The sequence below is a fragment of the Adiantum capillus-veneris genome, chromosome 21, assembly GCF_014529385.1.
Source record: "Adiantum capillus-veneris isolate H3 chromosome 21, ASM1452938v2, whole genome shotgun sequence".
Lineage (NCBI taxonomy): Eukaryota > Viridiplantae > Streptophyta > Polypodiopsida > Polypodiales > Pteridaceae > Adiantum > Adiantum capillus-veneris.
The window spans coordinates 95,099,106-95,119,174 of record NC_140951.1 but is presented as its reverse complement, the minus strand read 5'-3'; the positions used below and the strand labels follow the sequence as shown (position 1 = coordinate 95,119,174).

Here is a 20,069-nt window from a genome sequence, read left to right as displayed (position 1 = left end):
TGTCGTCAAAGAAAGTGCCAACAAATAGCCTGTACTCTCAAAAAATACTGTCCATCATCCGGTTAAATGTCGCAGGAGCATTGGTTAAGCCAAAAGGAATCAACAAAAACTCAAATAACCCAAAAGTCGTCCAAAAAGCTGTCTTGTAGACATCTCCTGGCGCTATCTTGATCTGATGATATCCACTCTTCAAGTCAATCCTGCTAAAGCACGAGGATCCCTGGAACCTGTCGAGTATATCATCGATCCTAGGAGTCGGAAATCTGTTCTTGATGGTGATTTCGTTGAGAGTGCTATAATCGATGCACATTCTCCAAGATCCGTCTTTCTTCAAAACCAACACCACTAGAGAGCAATACTGTGAAGTACTAGGCTGGACAAGACTTCAGTGGTCTTTCATTGGGTTCATAATCTTTTCATTCTGTACTCGGCTCACACGGTAAGGTGGCCGATTTGGTGGCGTGCTTCCAGGTATCAGATCAATGGTTTGATCTTCAGGCCCTTTGAAAAGCAATCGGCATGAGTGTGGAGAAAAATCTTGGCGTTCTTTTGATCATGTCAAAACATATTCAACCTTTATCCATCGTTCAGTTCTCCCCTAAAAGAATGAGTAAGAAACTGAAGTTCATGAAGTACAATCTCTAAGCCCTTCATTTATCAAAGTCACTTTCTCGGCCCGGTAGTCAACCACGGCGTAGTTCTTGTGGTACCAAGGGATCCTGAGTAGAACGTCACTCGCGTGCCCTGAACACCCCTGTCATTGCAAATGAAGTTTGCCAATGCTCGGTGTAATGGCAACATCCCATCCGGGTGCCAGTGAACTACCTCCGCCTGTGGCGTCAGTCTGTTGGGCGTAATTCCAAATCGAGCCACCAATTCCAAGTGAAAAGAAGTTGGCCTTGGCTCCTTCAAAAGAGCTTCCTGATCCTACACTTTGCCCCAAAAGCGGCAAAGTTTGTACTTTCATTCATTAGATTCGGTGCAGGTCCCACGCCATGTGGTGCCAGTTCTGCTTTTCTATCTGCCTTTTCTGCCACATTCCTCAGCTGCTCTCGAACTCTCAGGCCTGTCGTCGTCTTTATCATTTTGTTCTTTTGTGCCTTTCTAGGGCACTTCGCGGAGATATGTCCATGTTCCCCGCATCCAAAGCACTTCCCCTCTCTGATGAAGAGAGCTCTCTCCTCAGGAGTAAGCTTGGGTTGTGCATCCTTTTTCTCTAGGTTGCTCTTTTTCTTTCTACTTTCATTCCCAGAAGTCTGTTCGGCTCGTTGTGTCATGGTCTCATCTGTGGGGTAGGTCAGACTGCCAGAGTGAATGGCAAAGCCCCGCTTCGCATGACTCATCAACTCCTAAATAGAAGCTGACTTCTATTCCAAGCAGTGATCTCGGATCTCTGTAGGTAGACCCAAGGTAAACCGCGCAATCTGTTCTTTGAACGAGATCTTCTTGAATGAAGAGGCGGGTAGAAAAGAGCTCCAGAATCTTTCACAATAAGCATTGATTGTGTCTTTCTCGGTCATCCGAAGATGGTTCCAAGCAGCTCGTATATCTCATTCATATTCTTGCGTTAACCAAGAAGAAATAAAAAGCTTCTTAAATTTCAGCCATTTAACTGGCGCAGTCTTGTTTAAAAGAAGCGTGGACCACCAAGTATGAGCATTCCTCTTCGAGTAAGAGGCAGCTCTCCGAATCTTGGAGTGCTTTGAATAGCGTCCTCCCGCGAAAGCGATGTCAAACTCCTGTATAAAAGACAAAGCCTTCGAAGCATCTGAGTGTCCTGAAAAAGTATCAAACTTGATCGAGTGGCCAGCTTCCTTAAACTCTCGGACTTTCTTGCTTTTATCTTCGAGAAAGTCATACTGATTAGCTTTGTAAAAATTCTTCTTGTTCGCATAAAACTTTCCATCATCGGAATCTGAGCTGTCTGTAGACGAGTCCTCAGTAGAACTGTCAGTCTCTGGGCGAGATGTAGCCTTGTCTTTGCCTTTTTCTTGCCCTTTCCGAAGCTTTGTGTCTTGCTTTGCTTTTTGCTTTTTCTGTCTTCTTCGCTCGAGTCTGAAGAGCTGAAGAAATGTCAGAAGAAGAAGAACTGAGTGAGCCTTCAAACTTGACGCGCTTCTTCTATTTCTTTGCCTTATCAAAAGTTGACTGACGACCCAAATATCCTGGAAAGTCAGTGCTTTTCTTCTGCTTTTTGCCTTTCTTCTGCTTTTTGCCGTGCTTTTTGCCTTTCATTTGCACGTCGAAAAGCTGAGCAATCCGTGCATCAACCACGTTTTCCAATTGCTTCTTCGTATATTTCTTGGAGGCAGAAGGTTTCTTGAGAGCGGGTTTCGGGAGTGGTGTTGTGGTTCTTTGCCACTCCATTTGTACCTCTTCCAAAGAGGTTTGATTCATATATTTTGCCATCTTCGGGTCCTTGGCAAAATTGAGCATCATCTTTGTTGCATCGCCAATCAATTGACGACGCTCCATCTCTCTTTGCTCCGCCTGAGTAGGCCGAGGCGGGCCATACTCTGTCTGAATCTTCGTTGTGATCCCAGCCCGCATCTCCAGATGCAGAGGGAGTCGACTGATCATTGCCTGAAGCCATAGGTGCCGCGGAAAAAAAAATTCAGGGATCGGATTTCCCGTAGAAGAGAAATCGGCCGTGCTCTGATACCACTGTAACAGACTTGGACACTCCAAGTCAAGAATCAACCGCGACAGCACCAAATAACCACTTCAAAACAAGTCACAGATCACAATAGATGTACACTGGCCCGGCGAAGTTCTGTGCCTAGAGATATTGGCCCCAAAGACTGGCGCCCCTTTCGGTATTTCGTTTTGTATTAATCAATCATCAAAGTACAAGAGAGCGGTTAGGGTTTCACTCTCAGACTCTGCGTCCAAATGCTTTGAGAAGTGAAGCACTCACCACTTATTTAAAGATACAAGGGATGCCCAAAAGCAGAGCCCCAAAAGCTTTTAAAATAAAAAGCATAAGAGCTCAAAAGCTCTTCTCTCTCAAGTTCTCCTTTTTTTTTTGTTAAAAAAAAGCATTCTCTTCAAAAGCGAAATTCGCGTCGCTCATCATTTAAAAAAAATTATAAATAAATAAATAAATAAATATATTTAGCCTTTGCGATTTTCGGAAATTAGGGCTTCTGGTAGAAATTAGGGTTTGCAGGAATTTTAGGGTTTCTGCTATCTGCCACGTCATCACTTTGTGACAGAACCTGCAAGTTCAGACCTAAAGAGTAGCAGATTCAGCCCGAAAGGACCAGCAGTTTTCAGCCCTTAAGAACCTCAGTTTTCAGCCCTAAAACCTGTAGATTTTCAGCGTCAAAGACCTACAAAAACAGCCCCAGAATCAGCGTTTTTGGACTAGCCACAGATTTCAGCCCATAGCGTTTTTGGACAGCAGATAAAAGATTGCAGATTTGAGCCCTTAGGTCGGTGTCATCATCCCCGTCGTCATCGTCGACATAGCCTAGACTTGCATCAGCACGTGCATTCAGTTTGTACCAGATTGTGCAATCATAAGTAGACCACTCTCCCCGACGAGAGTGGGGCCTTCGGAGGAGGGTTTTACAACGTCTCTGGTGTCGTATCTCTCTTCTCTCTATCTCTGAGTCTCATACACTTGCACGCACAGTGTCCACTCACTTTGTTCGTGATCATAGCACTCTCTCATTAAGAACGGAAGGCTCTACCTTCCATAAGAACGAAAAGGAACCTTGAGCACAATTCGGAGCACTCATCTTGAGCAAAGCGCAAACATTCATTCCGCTGCACCTTACAGCTCTCCATGCTGATAACAAGCTGCTCATACAAGTGACCAAGGATAGTCCGACATAGATCTGTCATGCCCTAATGTATAGACCGGAGGTACACACAATTGCGATTGCTAGTGACACTGCCAACCGTTCCTGGACATGAGACTACTGTCACGGTCTCTATGTGGGCTCACTTCTAAACTGATCCTCCTCCTAGGATCAAGAGAGATGGAGAAAGAGAGGTATATGTCTCAAGGCTACAAGCATGGTTGCCATCTAGAGGACTTGAAAGTCTCTGCACTCCTAGGCCTACACCGAGAGCTAGGTGCTTTGCCTTTGCACTAAATGCCCACGGGACGGGTTGCCCTGAGGAGGAAACAAGGAGAGATCACAATGTTGCCCATAGTTTCCCAACAAAAGTCACTTAAAAATAATAAGTGAAAAATGGCTAAAATAGGGAAAATAGGTTTTCTGCACTTTAAAATGCTCTTGATGGGTTCTGACTGAAATCTGATGGTCATGTTGTATGCAACCAAAGGATGTGCATTTACTCTGAGTGCTTGGACATGCATGGTTTGCGAACAGACTCACAAAAGTGCCAGAACACTTCCGAAACTAGGCTAACTGAACTAAACTGAACCCTTGTCATGAAGTAGCTTGTCCACGTACACATAGGGTTAGATGTGCACGTGACAGTAAGCTTTCACGGGACCAAGGCTGGATCAAAACGTACGTACTGATCCGTTCTGTACCGTACGGACGTTATGTACGGATCCGTACCGTACGGAACGATCCGTACGCCTCCCCCCCCCCCCCCTTTTTTTTTTTTGGTGTGGGAAGCCCGTACAGTGCTGCTTTAAAATAAAAATCCAAATTTCTTGCAATAGTTACACAGTAGATGGTTGTCTTTAAGTTGTTGGCTTCTCTCTTGTTTTTTATTGGGAAATGTCCTAGAAAATTTAGTACTTGGCAGTTTTTTTTACAAGAGTACGTATTTTTACGTACGTAAAATTTTTTCCTGTACGGAACAACGTACAGTACGTACAGATATGCCACGTACAGTACGTTTGGTACCTTGCATGGGATTGCTGGCTCCCACATGTGCCAACCACATCCCAATAAATGGGATAACTGTGGAATATGAAAGGTCAAAGCCCATAAATGGGTTGCCCCCTCACAATGGCTAGAAACAAGATCTCAAAACAAGATTCTCTCCTTATGAGGCCTTGCACAACAACAAAGAAGTCTTCTTCCTAGATCTTGGCAGGAAACCAAGGAGACACCCTAAAAACTCCTAACACTCCTCTTGGATGTTGGGTGCATACAAGGTTTATGGATTTGGAGGCCATAGAGAGTGACGAAAGAATCTATCAAGGCGAGTTGTCACTAGCAAAGACCGCAACATCATCAAATACACTGCGTGTAAAAGAACAACAGCTAATATACCACATCTAAGAAGAAACTTGCAAGGCATTAGGATAGACAATCTCCTCCACTAATGGAAAATTTGTAGTTATGGGGACTTCATCATTAAGATATTTTGGAAAAACTTATTTGACATGTTACTATGGGTCCGGCAAACATTAGAAACCCTTGTGTCCAACCTAAATACATCTGATTCATTGCTAGAGATGAGTCGGCTCAATTTTGACTTTTTATCTCTCGCATATCTCTCTACGCTTTTGCATTGCACACCTTGACATGGTAAAAGCTTCCTAGCTGTTGATCTTTGAAATGGTTATTTGTCTAGGGATTGCTAAATTAAAAGGTAAGGACAAAGCATTTTTGAAAGGCAAGGGCAAACTTAATGACGACAGCAATGACAATAATTTCACCAATGACTCCATGAAGTCTGCCGGCATAGTGAAGACCATATTGGCAAATGCTCTAGTCTTCCTAGTTTATTGGTAGGTGTGCAACATACTTGAGCCAGTGAGAGGCATGTGAGTGGCAAAGAGGGGTAAGTGGTGTTCCCAAGACCTGATTTGTACCTTTATGTCGGAGCTATTTGGACCCATAATGTACATACTACATAACACTCAAGCCGTAGCTAATCTATCATACAATTCTATTTGCATGATACACTGCCAATCACAAAACTATTTACATTCTAGGGCAAATTACCAAAATACCCCTCTAATTTGTGGAAATTCCCAAAATACCCTTCAAATTTTGAAAATTCCCAATATACCCCTCATATTTTGTCATAAATTCCCAAAATACCCTTCAAATTTTCCAAAATTCCCAAAATACCCCTAGTTGTGAGAAGAAATTTATCCAGAGATAAAAAAAAATTATAGCTTTCATAAGAAGACTGATTGTCTATCAATACAAGATACTAAAACTAGAATTTGAGCTGGTTATGTACGCTTTGGAGATGAATTGCTTCATTAATTTTAGACGTAATTGTCTTTTTTGGGGAGGTAATTTGTGACAAATTACATGCTAAGCACTAAAAAATGGATCTCCATTGTCAGAAAAGAATAAAGATTAGGAAATCGTAAACATTCCAGCTAAAATAGATACAAGGGTATTTTGGGAATTTTTGAAATTTGAGGGGTATTTTGGGAATTTCCACAAATTAGAGGGGTATTTTGGTAATTTTCCCTACATTCTATGTCTCCTTCATTGCATGAATAACCTAGAGAATCCTCCACCTGGTTTTCAATGGGCTGGTTCTTGTTAGCTGCAAAGTAAGGGTTTGAAGTTCTCTTCTTTTAGTGTCTTCAGTTTTTGTTGTGAGAATTTATGAAGGCATATATTCTTCACTTTGTTTGCTAACATTCCTTAAATGCAACTCTTTGTCCCTTCCATGTCTATCCTTTCTAGATTGTCATGTGTGTATCACTCGTGAGCTGTGCACCCTTTGTCACATGGAGTCTTTACCCCGTCACCTGCCAATCATAGGAGACCCTAGCTACTCCAACTCTTCTATATAAAGTTCCATCTCTGCAGTGCTGCACACATCAAAAGAAAGTGTTGTATATAGTTTATGAGTTAATCAAGTTATGTTTTGTGTCATCATCTTGGCTGACTCTCATTAGTACTTGATTAATGTGTTTAAGCTATGACATTAATACTATAAATGCAACCCTAATCTATCCGCTGTAAATGTAAATGACCAAAATTAAAAGGGTACACTGCTATTAGATGTATAAATTGAAGACAAGCTGTGTGAAAAAGTTTAAATTAGGGGTTTTCTTGACTGATAACATGAATGAATGGTACAAAAGTGTTTTAAAGTCAAGTTTAGTCATCAACTATCTGTCTCTTCCATGCTTTTCTATGACTTTCTACGTTGTAGGCACATTCTGCCTGGATGTCATCTGCTAGTGGAAGTGCTTTCTCTCCTGGAAACTTCAATTATCCGCAGAAAGTGCTTCTGTCAGACATGTCTGATGGAGACATGAAGCCTGCTGAACTGGTCATGATGAAAGACAATTATTTGAGCAAGTCTCAGGCTCAGTATAATATGGCGAGTCTTGATCGCAGCTGTGGGGAGTACAAGGCAGATATTAATGGGAAATTCTGGCAGGAAGAGCAGGTGTTTACTCGAATACAACTGTCAGTATTTTGCTTCAGTTGAATTCATTATGATTTCAAGTCCAAGATTCTGAAATAAATTACTTCTGCTGCAGATGAAACACTTAACTGGCACATTCTCCAGCAGAGACTTCTTAGGGACTCCATACATACCTGTGTATGTAACTTTACCTGTAAGTGAGGTTGTTTCTGCATTTAAGTTCTCCTAGTGTGTTTTCATTGTTCGTTCCACAAACCCTAGTGTATTTACTGTTTGCAAGATGCAGTTATACATTGGCAGAGATCATTTTAAGAGACCAGACAGGTGAAGGAGTGCACGCATGGATGCACTTACATGCGTGTGCCCTCACGCACATAATCCCCACTCTTTCCTTTTTCTGCAAAACTTCTTCTGTGTTAGCAGGATGAAGTTCAAGATAACACTATTCATAGATCCTAGGAATGCTGGTAAATTGGTGATCATCCTACAACTTCGAAGGGACTGTTTGAGTTTGGTACAGAAGGAGCCATTTGTGTCAAGAGAAGATTGATGATGCATATAATATGCCAAACCTCACCATGGCTCGTAGGGCCCAATCCTTCATTTAGGGAGAAAACATTTGGCAGTCACATTTACAGGGAGGCAAGTTTGCAGATGGAGGGGAAATAATTATTCCAATGGAGGTTGCACACTTAGCATTGTGCCCAGCAGAAGATAATGAGAATGATGATCTGTCAACACCCAGTCCTACCCAACACATTCAACACAATAATGCATTCAAAAGGCAACAACATAGTTCTTGTGGTTTTTGAGGCTCCCCAGATCTATCTACAATGATGGCCTGAACAATGTTTGAGGCAATCTTGAGGAAATACGATTTCTATTATAGAGAATCAGTTACATTATTTAGTATCTCCAGTGTTGGCATTGAAGGATACATGAGCATGGCCATATCTCGTGTGAACTCCTTTGATGAGTGCATAGGTGTGTCCAAAACAAACCACAAGTCACCACCCCCTCTGGAGTGCGCAACCGCTGAATGATGGCTGGAATGAATGGATCTCCCAAGGATCATACGCCCGTAGATGATCAAGCTGATGTCGAAGATAATACCGTGTACTACAGCAGACTGAGAGACCGCTTGGACCACCATTGGATGGTGTCCTGGCAGGAGGTAACTTCATTCTCTGTGAAAAACACAGGCCAAGAGGCTGCTGTTGTCCACCCAAAAACGCAAGTGCGAGATGATGAAAACGCTGCTGTCCAGAGATTTTCAGCGTGCTCGTACGCTCCCGGCAGGGTCCGGAGCTGTGTAGAGTGTGTAGGGGAGGGTGGATAATCAAAGTCACAACCCCAAGTGGGCTGAAAACAGAGAAAACAGCAGTGGATATACGGCTAAAATCTGATCATATGAAAGGAATGTCACCGGCAATGCACTGGATACAAAACCAGTGAGGAAGGCAAGATCTGTAGAGGGCAAGGCCCAACGCCCCCTCTGCTGAAAACGTTGCTGTTTTGTCCAGAAAACGCAGGTACTGGCTGCCCAAAATGCAGGTAGGAGGAGGCAATTCTCGCGATGAAAAGCCTGGGAATGGCCAGCGCTGCCTGCCGATCTGGTGATCGCCATGTTGATAGCAGAAAACGCAGGTTGAGAAGGTGAATTTCCGCGATGAAAACTCTCCAGATTTCATTGCTTGCCTGGCTTTGCAAAATGCTGGCAGATTTTTACTCCATTTGCAGAAACACTGCTGATTTGATCCCTTGGGAGGAGTACCTGATGCGGATGGTGACGCGCCCAAACCATGAAGAGCATGAAGCTACTGATACCATGTCAGAGTGTGCGTGTGCGGAAGCGTAAGAGAGGAGAGGGGAGCAAGGTGGAATCCATACGTACGTACCTAACGATTCCAGACGGTACATCCGTACGGTACGGTACAATACGTACTGTACGGGAAGATTTTTTTTTTTTTTTGGGGCGTTTTCTCCACAGACCAAGCGTGCTAGGGGCGCTTTCAGATTGGGATAATAGGGTGAAGGGGAGAGAGCCTTAGGCTTTTTTAATCGACGAGGATTACAAAAGACTCTCTGTTGTGTTACGGAGAAGTGCACAGATACTTGCAGAGAAGTGCACAGAGACCTGTAGAGCCGAGCTACGCGCGTGAAAAGATATTGCTTCTGCCACCATGCACTCCGTACTCTTCTCGCATTCCGTGCTCCTCATATGTGTGCACTCTTTTGCATTTGCAATGTGCAGAATTCATTATGCCGTGTGAAACCAACCCCAACTGGTCGCTCCACACCAATGTGTTGAGCATCATCATGACCACTTCTCAGCAAGGTTCCGGCACACGCTTATGGCAATGCAAGTATTGTGGGGACCAGTACACCAACACCATTACGCGAGTCAAAAAGCACTTGACGGGCATTGTAAAGTGTGAGCTTTGTCCTAAGGTGTGAGTCAAGGAGAGGAGAGCTGATTTATCCCACATATTGTGGAGCAAGGCTGTAGAGCTACTTAAAGCTCATTTCATGAATGAATAAACAACAACTCCATTTTGCACTACATGCTTGTCTATGGTGAGCTTGTGCTAAGCTAAGTCAATACTCAAGATTGTGTTTATGATTCCAAGCTAATTCTATCTTGGAACCTAATTCACTTGAGTGATAACCTTGCTTACACACACGCTCACACATTGAAGCTATGTTTCTCTTTCATCCACCATAGCTAGCACGATCCAATTCCTAACATTTGGTATCAGAGCCATGGTGTGCTAGCTAGGATTGTCATTATGCATTACTGTGTGTTAATTATTAGCATCTCCATTAGATCGATTAGCATTCCATAATTATTGTTACGGCCCATTGACATTTTCATAACTAGTTGCATCTCTCACTAATTAAGCATTAATCTAGCTATGTGTGGGCATGTCCTTGGCACACCCAAGAGGCTACTACCCTCCATGGCTAGGTAAGCTTGATTGGGGAGAGAATTAGCACCTATTATTGCATTTCTAGTCATTTTTGTGTCAATTTTCTAGTTGTTTGCATCTTCAATTAATCTTCCCGATTTTGTACTTATCAAGCTTTAATCATCTCATCTTGAAGCTTTCCTCACAAGCTTCCCATAGAGCCTTCAAGCTCTGCAATCCGAGCCCGAGAACTCCATTAAACTCACCCTCAAAATTGCCTATATTTAGGGGTGTGTGTGTGTATGAAAGCCTGCTAGCTCGAGTTTAATTTCCTATCTTTAGGAACTCCTTCACAAGCTAGCTCGTGGGCTTTGTTGGTTAGTGCACCAAAATTGGGGTGTTGACTCGTGGGGTCCAAGGCTCAATTTGAATAGGCTTAATTCGGGCAAACTGGGCGGATTTTAAACGGCAGTCAAATGCGCCTTTTGAATGCTGGCAGGTCCGCTGGGGAGTGCTCACCTGCATAAGCCTTTTTTTTTTTTCGACTGGCTGCTCGGACTGCCCCCGCCTGCCTAATCGGCTGCCCGCCTGCCCGCGCTTGCACGGGAATCTGCCCGCCGCCCGATCTGCTCTGACCACAAAGGAGCCCTTACCCGCGCGCTCAACTCTTTTTAAAAAGGTTTTCGGGTCCGCCCTTGTTGGCCCCCCCCTTCCCACGCTGCTCCCGGCCTCAAAAGCTTCAAGCCTCCAAAGCCTCTGAGAGTCCTTTAAGGGCTTGCTCCCACCAAAGCTGTAGCAAGGCTTTCAAAGCCTTCCAAAAGGCATTCAAAGGCGGACCTCAAGATCTCATCAGCTTCAAAGGGCATTTCCAAGCAATTTAAGGGAGGGTGAAAATTCAAACCGTTATCGGGCACTCTAAGGGCTACCAAGCTTACGGCATTACAACAACAAATTTATTACCAAGCTTCAAGGAATTCTTTCGAGCATCAAAAGCAAAACAAGAGTTATTTTCCCTATCTGTGAAGAGGGGCTTCACCGACGGTGAAGAGGTGCTTCACATAGGGATTTCTCTCTCTCTCTCTCTCTCTCTCTCTCTCTCTCTCTCTCTCAACTTGCAATGAAATGAACCCAACCAAGCACAATAACTTGCAAATAAATAATCATCTTTCTTTCTTTGTGCGCCGTGTAAAGAGGTAGACACTGGCTAGGAGAGTCTCTTAAGCTAAGATCCCTCTATCAACACAAATGGGGGACAAGGGAATAGAGAAATTCAACGGGAAAGGATTTCACACTTGGCAAACGAAGTTAAGAGGCTACCTTATGAAAAAATGTTTGTGGTCTGTCATCACCACTGCCTTAGAGCAACAAGCCAAACCCGATGGAGTGCACACTAGGGCATCTACACTCATAGCAAGTGCACAGAATTTGGCCAAAGACGAACAAGCATTGGGAATCATCATCACCTCCTTGCATGACAACTACGTGCATTTCATAGATGAATGTAAGCATGCACATGATACCTGGCATGTCCTAGAAAGTAATTTTGGAGCTAGGGCCAAAAGAAGCAAAGTTAGTCTTAAAAGACAGCTTTACAAAGTTACTATGATTGAAGGGGAGGACATTGCTAGCCTAGTGAATAGGCTTAAGAGCATTGCCACGCAGCTCACTTACATCCAGGTTGAAGTATTAGAAGATAACAAAGTGGCCATACTATTAAGTGCACTTCCACCTTCTTATGACCACTTTGTCACAATTCTTGAAGAAAAAGAACCAACGCAACCATTTCAAGATGTCATCAACTCAGTCCAAGCAGAAGAAAGAAAGCAAAGAGGTTCACTCACCTCATCAGGAGGAGTTTTTATCGCAACATCTTCAAGGGGAAGATATTCACCATCGACATCAATAAACAGAAGAAAATGTTATGAATGTGGAAGAATGGAACACGTAGCGAAAGACTGCTACACAAACAAACCTTGCAACAAATGTTGTAGGAAGGGACACCCTCCTTCTTGGTGCTACTCAAATGGAGGCAGTAGTAGCATTGGAGAAAGCAGCAACAGTAGAAGCAACAGCAGAAGCAACGAAGGCAAGAGACCTGGCAGAGGATCAACTCACATAGTAGAAGACAAAAAGGATGAAGACGAGAGCAACATTGTCTTTTATGAAGATCTATTTTGAAGATGTAGACTCTCTACTTGTAGGGGAGAACTTTTTCCTGTGTGGATCTTATCATCCTGTGTCGACATCACCATCCTTTGTGGATTTTTGTTGTGTGGATTTTACCATCCTGTGTGGATATCACTATCCTTTGTGGACTTCATTTTCCTGTGTGGATATCACCATCCTATGTGGATTTTGTTAGCCTGTGTGGATCATGCATCTTCAATATCTTGTCTTAGTCCAAACCTCAAGGGGAGGATTGTAAAGTGTGAGCTTTGTCCTAAGGTGTGAGTCAAAGAGAGGAGAATGGATTTATCCCACAGTATACATACCGTGGAGCAAGGCTGTATAGCTACTTAAAGCTCATTTCATGAATGAATAAACAACAACTCCATTTTGCACTACATGCTTGTCTATGGTGAGCTTGTGCTAAGCTAAGTCAATACTCAAGATTGTCTTTATGAGTCCAAGCTAATTCTATCTTGGAACCTAATTCACTTGAGTGATAACCTTGCTTACACACACGCTCACACATTGAAGCTATGTTTCTCTTTCATCCACCATAGCTAGCACGATCCAATTCCTAACAGGCATCGGGTGCATTGATCAGATTGGTACATGTGAGAAAATACCACCATCTTTGAGGGAGCAGCTTATTGAAGACTATTTTCTTGTTGGTGCTCCTGGTTTGAGAGGTGCTCCGAGCCATAGGATGCTTTACATGATGCTTTTGTTGGAGAGCTGGAGACTTTAGGTGCGGAGACAAAGGTTGGAGGAGGTTCGGCCTCCATGCAACCCCCTACTTCCAGGAAGAGAGCACGTGTTGGCGATGAAGATGAGGATTCCTTGCCACATAAAAAAGGTACATCTGAAACACCAACGCAACCCACTTTGCCTAGTCGCATCTCTTCTCAGGCTTGGGTCAAAGAGCGTCAAAGGGTGGCAGAGATGGAGATATGTCGCACTCTTATTGAGTGCAACATATCTTTCAATGTTTTGGGCACAGATCAGTGGAAAAGAATGGTAAAAGCCATTGCACAGGTTGGGCGTACTGAGACATGGACAGGTCTTGATTACACCAAGATGCGCACCACTATGTTAGATGAACAAAAGGTTTTAATTGACAAGGCACTTACGCCTGTGAAAGCTGGATGGAAGGAGTTTGGATGCACCATTATCTCAGATGGTTGGGCAGACATACGCAGACGACACATAATCAATATCCTAGTGTCTTCTGCTTTGGGCACCTATTTCTTGCGTGCTGTGGATGCAGGGAAAGCAGGGGAAAAGATCACGGCTGAGTTTATATTTGGTCACATCAAAACAGCCATAGAGGAGGTTGGCAAGGATAATGTTGTGCAGGTGGTGACAGATAATGCAGCTAATTGCAAGGTAGTGGGATTTATGGTTGAGCAACAGTTTCCTTGCATAGTATGGACTCCATGTGCTGCACATTGTTTGGATTTGCTCATGGAGGATATTGGCAAACTTTCATGGGTGCAGCCCATAGTTGCAGATGTAGTCAAGGTCACCACATTCTTTCGCGAAACATTAGGCTCTTGCTATCTTCCGCAGCCATAGCACTTTGGATATGGTGCGACCTTCAAAAACCAGGTTTGCCTATATTTACTTGGTTTTACAGAGGCTCTACAAACTTAGAGATCCACTACTCCAGACAGTGGTGGATCCAAAATGGCGAGACATGTCAAGATCGCAGGATGAATCTACAAAATACTTGCAGAGGCGGATCCTTGATGAGAGCTTTTGGCAGGAAGTGCACGCTCTTTTAGTGGCACTCAAGCTAGTCTACGTCCTCCTTCGATTGACGGATATGGAGGGATCGACCTTGGGACTAGTCTATCATCTGTTTATGCAGATGAAAGACCACGTTTCCAAATGCTCTCTGTTGACTATTGATCGGTAAGGGGTTCCTCATGTTCTAATGGTTATCTGTTTTAATCATCAAGTCTAAGTTCTAACTTGTATTGACAAGTTGTTTTGATATTTCAGCCGATCAGATTTATTGGGATGTGTTGAGAGCCGCTGGACTTTCATGAGCCGTCCCATACATGCGATGACTGCCATGCTTCATCCTCTCTACAGGTCGCCAGAGCTATGGAGTGATACCTTGCTCAACACAAAACAATCAGAGTATGTTGGGCTCATGTTTTCAGAGGATGATCAGCTTGGGATAGACAAGGAATTCACCAACTACATGAATGGCATTGGCGCTTCTTTCTCGAAAGCAGTTTCTTTGAGGAAGGAAGCCACAAAGTATCCTTTGACGTGGTGGCACTCGTATGGGAGAGTTGGTCTGTCCAACCTCTCACGCCTTGCTCTTCGTATCCTTTCTCAGGTTAGCATCCTGCCATCCATGATTCCATTGTATATACTACTTTTAACTTCTTTTTATCTTTATATTACTTTTCACTCTCCTAATTTTGTGTGCATTGATGATTGTGCTCTCCTGCTTGAGCACTGAGCAGGATTGCTCGGCTGGAGCATGTGAGCGCAATTGGAGTGCTTACTCTCTCATACACATGAAGATTCGAAATCGCCTTAGCACTTCTCAGTTGGAGAAGTTGGTGTATTGCAGAGCTTACATGAGGCTCATGCGGAGTTACCATTCTTTGGGGCAACCCAAACCGGTAAATTATCTCGATGTTGGCCACTTTAAACTCAACCTGCAAGCATATGCCATAAATAAGTCATTTAAACTTTATTTTACTCTTCAATAGGTGGATACGACAGAGTTGAAAATGGTAGATGATCCTAGACCAGAGGAGGTGGATCGACAGATCAGAGACGAGCAGGAGCAAATTCTCAGGGAGTTGCATAGAGAGCTTGAGAGCATGGATCGTCGTGTGACTAGATTACGTGCACGAGCTCTTAGCCTTTCTCTACGCACGGTGGAAGGAGATCCAGACACTGTGAGACGAGAGAGTATTCGCAAGGGGAAGCTTCCTATTCGCTCAAATCGTAGGCGAGCGAATGAAGCTGTCCGGCTCATCCATGCAGAGATTGCCGATATGCGTGAGGAGGCTTGCGGTGCAGAGGTGCTTGTACCAGAGTTGACATATGCTGAGCTTGACCCCGAGTTTGATGAGGAGGGCAATGTCCTTGATGATGGGGGCTTACTCTCTATCGATGATTCATCTTCCGCACCTGACACAGTCTTTTGAGGCTGCACGTCTTAGTGCACACTGCATGCTTTGGAGGACAAGCTGCAACAGACTTTTATTGTTATTATGGCATTGTAGTACTTCACAGTACTTTGTTTTGGATCTTGATTCAGTTTGTATGGTATATGCCGACTTCTGGTTGATGCCATGGACATGATGTTTGTAGTTGTTATTTGGTTTTATGATTTATGGTCATTGGTTTTCTCATTCAGTATTGAGTCTTGAGTCATTAAGTTTTATGATCAATATGTTCATTTTAAGCATTGCATTTTTAGTTTGTTAATGAGGCTGAATTTTGAAAGGTATTTGAACTTAATTTTAGTGTAATTTTCTTTTTTTACAAATGGTACGTATCTATCACGTACCTAAAGGTTGGTTCAGTACGGAAGTACGTTCCGTACGTACCTAAACCGTACCGTACACTACTTACCTTTCCACCTTGGAGGGGAGAGAGAGACACAATAGACCACAGAACGCTAGTGTAGGGAAGAGGGGGCGAATGCAGCCTATATGCATATGCAAAGGGTGGCCAGCCCAAAGACACTAGCTGTACAAGGAAGTGCCCTAGACGTGTGAAGCTGCACAGTGGTGTAAATCTAACAAGTATGAGCTTCTTCAAGTCTTTTGTTTTAGTCACTAGTGATATCGCCGCACAAGTAGCTTGGTGGGGACATAGGTATGCATTACGAATCCCCATAGGTACGCATTACGAACGAAAAATTTCTTTCATGTCTATAAGTTGGCCTATAGAAGCAAAATTAGAATCAACAAGATATATCTTAGGAAAAGATTCTAGTTCTTGGTGATAGGGCGTGTAGAGAGGGCATCTCCTGTTACATTTTTGTTACACGATATATGAAGAATCTGGAGGTTGAACATAAGAGAAGTTAGCCCAAGTCATCTACTTTTCTGATAGTTATCTTTGGGTGAGAAAGTATTTTAGACTTTAGTAATTAGTCTCAACAAAATCAGAAGGTAATGCTTCTAAATAGAAGGTCCATGTATCACAACAATAAGTTTTTTCTCATAAATAGAAGCATTTCAAAGGCTATTGCATGTCCATCTTGATAGTACTGCCCCAATGCAATCACCGGAAGCATTGCGGTAAAGTTCAAAACGCTTTCATAGATCAAGAATTATTAAAATAGGTCTATGGCTTAAAAAATACTTAAGCTTGTTGAAAGCTTTTTTTTTGGGCGTTTCCCAGGTGAAAGGGATCTTGTTCGATCATATAGAGAAGCGGCTACATTAGGAAACCATCATATGAATCTCCCGTAGTATGAACAAAGGTCTAGAATACTGCGTACGTCAAGTATCATAGTTGTTTTTGGCCAATCTTTGAATACCTCAATCTTAGCGGTGTCCATTCTCACTTGGTTGTGAGAGACTATATTGCCCAAATAATGAATCTCCGATTAGAAGACTGTTTGTGGCACTAATATAAAGCTTATAATCACGTAACTCATAGAAGACTATGTCTAAGTGCTTTTGATGTTCTTCTCCAATCACTAAAAAGACTAATATGCTATTCAAGAATACTCCTATAAAGTGTCTGTGATACCTAAATATGTGATATGTAATCAAAGGTCGTTAGTACATTGGTTAATTATCAAAAACTCATAGAGTCCGAAGGTTGTGCAGAAAATAGTCTTATGCACATCTTCAAGAATTATGTGTATTTATTAGATCTTCTTTTGAGATATGCTCGGCTAAAGATACGAGCACCTTGCATGTAAGGTGCAGCAAATGAGAATGTTGAACTTTGCTCAAGATGAGTGCTCCGAACTGTGCTCAAGGGTTCCTTTTACTTACGAAAGGGAGAGCCTTCCGTTCCTTTAGTGAGAGAGTGCAAATGATCACAAACAAAGTGGAAGACACTGTGAATGAAGGTGCTGAGACTGAGGGATAGAGAGAGAAGAATACGACACCAAAATGTTGTCAAACCCTTCTCCAAAGGCCCCACTCTCTATGGCGAGAGCGGTCTACTATTGATTGCACAAATCTCTTCAATGCAATGGACTTGCCGATGATGAGGAGGACGACGAGATGGGTTGAAATCTGAAAATGTTAAGGGCTGAAATCTGCAAATTTTGTATCTGTTGAATTCTGACTCTATGTCGGTGACGACGGCAATGACGACGACATGATGAAAATGTAGGCGCTGAAATCTGCGTTTTCCGGGCTGAAACTGCAAACGCTCGCTGATTTGACAGTGCGGCGAGGATGTGCTGCGGGAAGGTGAGATCTGCAAGGTTCGGGACTTTTTGTACGGTGTCTTGATGCTGAAAACTGAAAACACTGATGCTACCTGTGGTCTTGTCGTGACAAATCTGCAAAAACGCTAGGGTGCTTGCTGATTCAAAAATGCTAGGGGCTGATCTGGGTCCTGCTGCAAAAACGCTAGGCTTCTGTTGATGCAATCTGCTAATGCCAAGCTTGATCTGATGTGTGCAAAATGCTGCAAAAACGCTAGGGTGCTTGCTGATTCAAAAACGCTAGGGGCTGATCTGGGTCCTGCTACAAAAACGCTAGGCTTCTGTTGATGCAATCTGCTAATGCCAAGCTTGATCTGATGTCTGCAAAACGCTGGCTGATCTTGATTAAAAATGCTAGGCTTTTCTTGGTCTGTTGGCTGAAAGCGCTATGTCTCCTACCAAGGGGTCTTGCTGAGAAGGTGCACTGTCGAACACGCGGTTCCTGCTGCCTCTTCTGCCAGAAAGTGCTAGCGCTAGGGTTTCTTATATACTTGGCTTGCTAAATTGCCCTACCCAGTTTCCCAACAAAAGTCACTTAAAAATAATAAGTGAAAATTGGCTAAAATAGGAAAAATAGGTCTATGCACTGTAAAAATGCTCTTGATGGGTTGTGATGGTAATTTGATGATCATGTTGTGTGCAACTAGAGGATATGCATCTACTCTAAGTGTCTGGACATGCACGGTCTGCGAACAAACTCACAAAGGAGCCAGATCACTTCCTAGGCTAGATTGACTGAACTGAACTGAACTGAACTGAACCCATGTTGTGAAGTAGCTTGTCCACGTACACACAGGGTTGTTGGTGCACGTGACATCCCCTCCTTTTCAAAGTGAGGTACTGGTACCGAACTGTATGGCGTCGAGGGAGATCGCCAACAACGTCTGGATGAATCGTGGGAAGGACTCCTCGCCGGCCCACTCTGATGTGTGGGTCGTGCGATACTTGAACTTCATAAAGGTCTACAACGCTTGCTTCTTTGGGCCGTGCCAAAAGCGACACAAAGTCATTTGTGGCTGCGTCAATGCTTCAACTTTGTCTATAGTCATGCGTCTACCTTCTTGAAGAATCTCCGAGGATGAAAATTCCTGAAACCACTTCCAACACAAAAAGATGAACATACCCGTTCCACGTAAAGTGATTGGAAAAATTCTAGTCTTCTCTATAGACTGTGCATGCAATGTAGATGAACATAGAGATGGAGTGCCAAACGGTTCATCAAGCACACGCAAACAATGGAATCGAAATGTGTCTTTCTGATCTAAATCAATCAACTAAGGCAAATTACAATGGAAATGCGGATGCTTGATGCTCAATCCTTCTTGTGCTCTTTCTGATGCTATGTCATGCCAAAGAAGAGACATGGAATGTGAATTCGTTGAATGCAAACATGTCATCTTTCCATGAGTAATCCGCATACATCCGTGCTCATTCATGAGGGATCGTGCTCATCGTACAATATGTCATGCCTATGAAAAGGGATCACATAAGGACGGTGACTAAAATATAGGAAAGCATCACGAATGAAACACTCGAACAATGCGTGTTGACTAAGCATTCGAACACATAATACTTCTTGTGGGAGTTCTTTGGACCTTGACTCAAGAGCCAAGATCGGTTCTTCGTGATTGATCGAATCTTCTTGTGGGGGCTCTTTGGACCTCGACTTGAGAGCCAAGATCGGTTCTTCGTGATTGGTCGAATCTGGAATGAGGTTAACTTCACTAGAAAAAGCATCAACTAAACCATCATTCTTGTGAACAATCGCAGTTTCTTCCTCCAATCATCATGCTTGTGAGTAATCACATCTAGATCATGCAAATCATCATGCTTATCATCTCGCTTATCATTATCATGCAAATCATGTGTCGTGCTGTGGAAAAGAAGAGACTTAGAGAGTCTCCGAGACTTAGAGAATCTCCTTCTCCTGATTCTTTTCAATCTTCGCCTGCACATTAGAAATGAGAGATGAAGAATGAACAACTCGCTCTCTACGAATGACAATGAAAGAGTCACTTTTGGCATTGAAAGTGAATGTATTTTCCGCCCAATCAATGAGAGGGTTATGCTCACGAAACCATCGAATGCCCAAAAGCATATCACATCCTGAAAGAGGAGAGACTGAAATTTTCTGCGGAAGGACGCTTTGTTGAACAGTGAACAAAACATCAAGGCACTCGTGTGTGATGAGAGAGTCCATATCAGAAGAGACACCTGACACCTCGAAAGGAGATGTCTTGCTAACCTCCAAGCGGACTCTTTCGACAAGAGAGTCACTAATC

The 20,069-nt window shown here is 43.2% G+C and overlaps 1 protein-coding gene across 2 annotated transcripts in view; it reads left to right on the top strand.

Moving 5' to 3' along the window:
• Window positions 1-20,069, top strand: part of LOC147431383 (beta-amylase 2, chloroplastic-like) — a 70,547-nt gene that overhangs the window by 15,993 nt on the left and 34,485 nt on the right. The window contains exons 3-7 of one of the 2 annotated variants that reach the window (XM_086494000.1): window positions 7,063-7,302; window positions 7,397-7,458; window positions 14,361-14,706; window positions 14,837-14,998; window positions 15,089-15,565. In XM_086494000.1, coding sequence (XP_086350126.1) covers window positions 7,063-7,302; window positions 7,397-7,458; window positions 14,361-14,706; window positions 14,837-14,998; window positions 15,089-15,532 — 1,254 coding nt within the window. In that variant the 3' untranslated portion in view covers window positions 15,533-15,565. Of the gene's footprint in view, window positions 1-7,062; window positions 7,303-7,396; window positions 7,475-14,360; window positions 14,707-14,836; window positions 14,999-15,088; window positions 15,566-20,069 lie in introns of those variants that run through there. The other variant, XM_086493999.1, reaches the window with a different exon arrangement.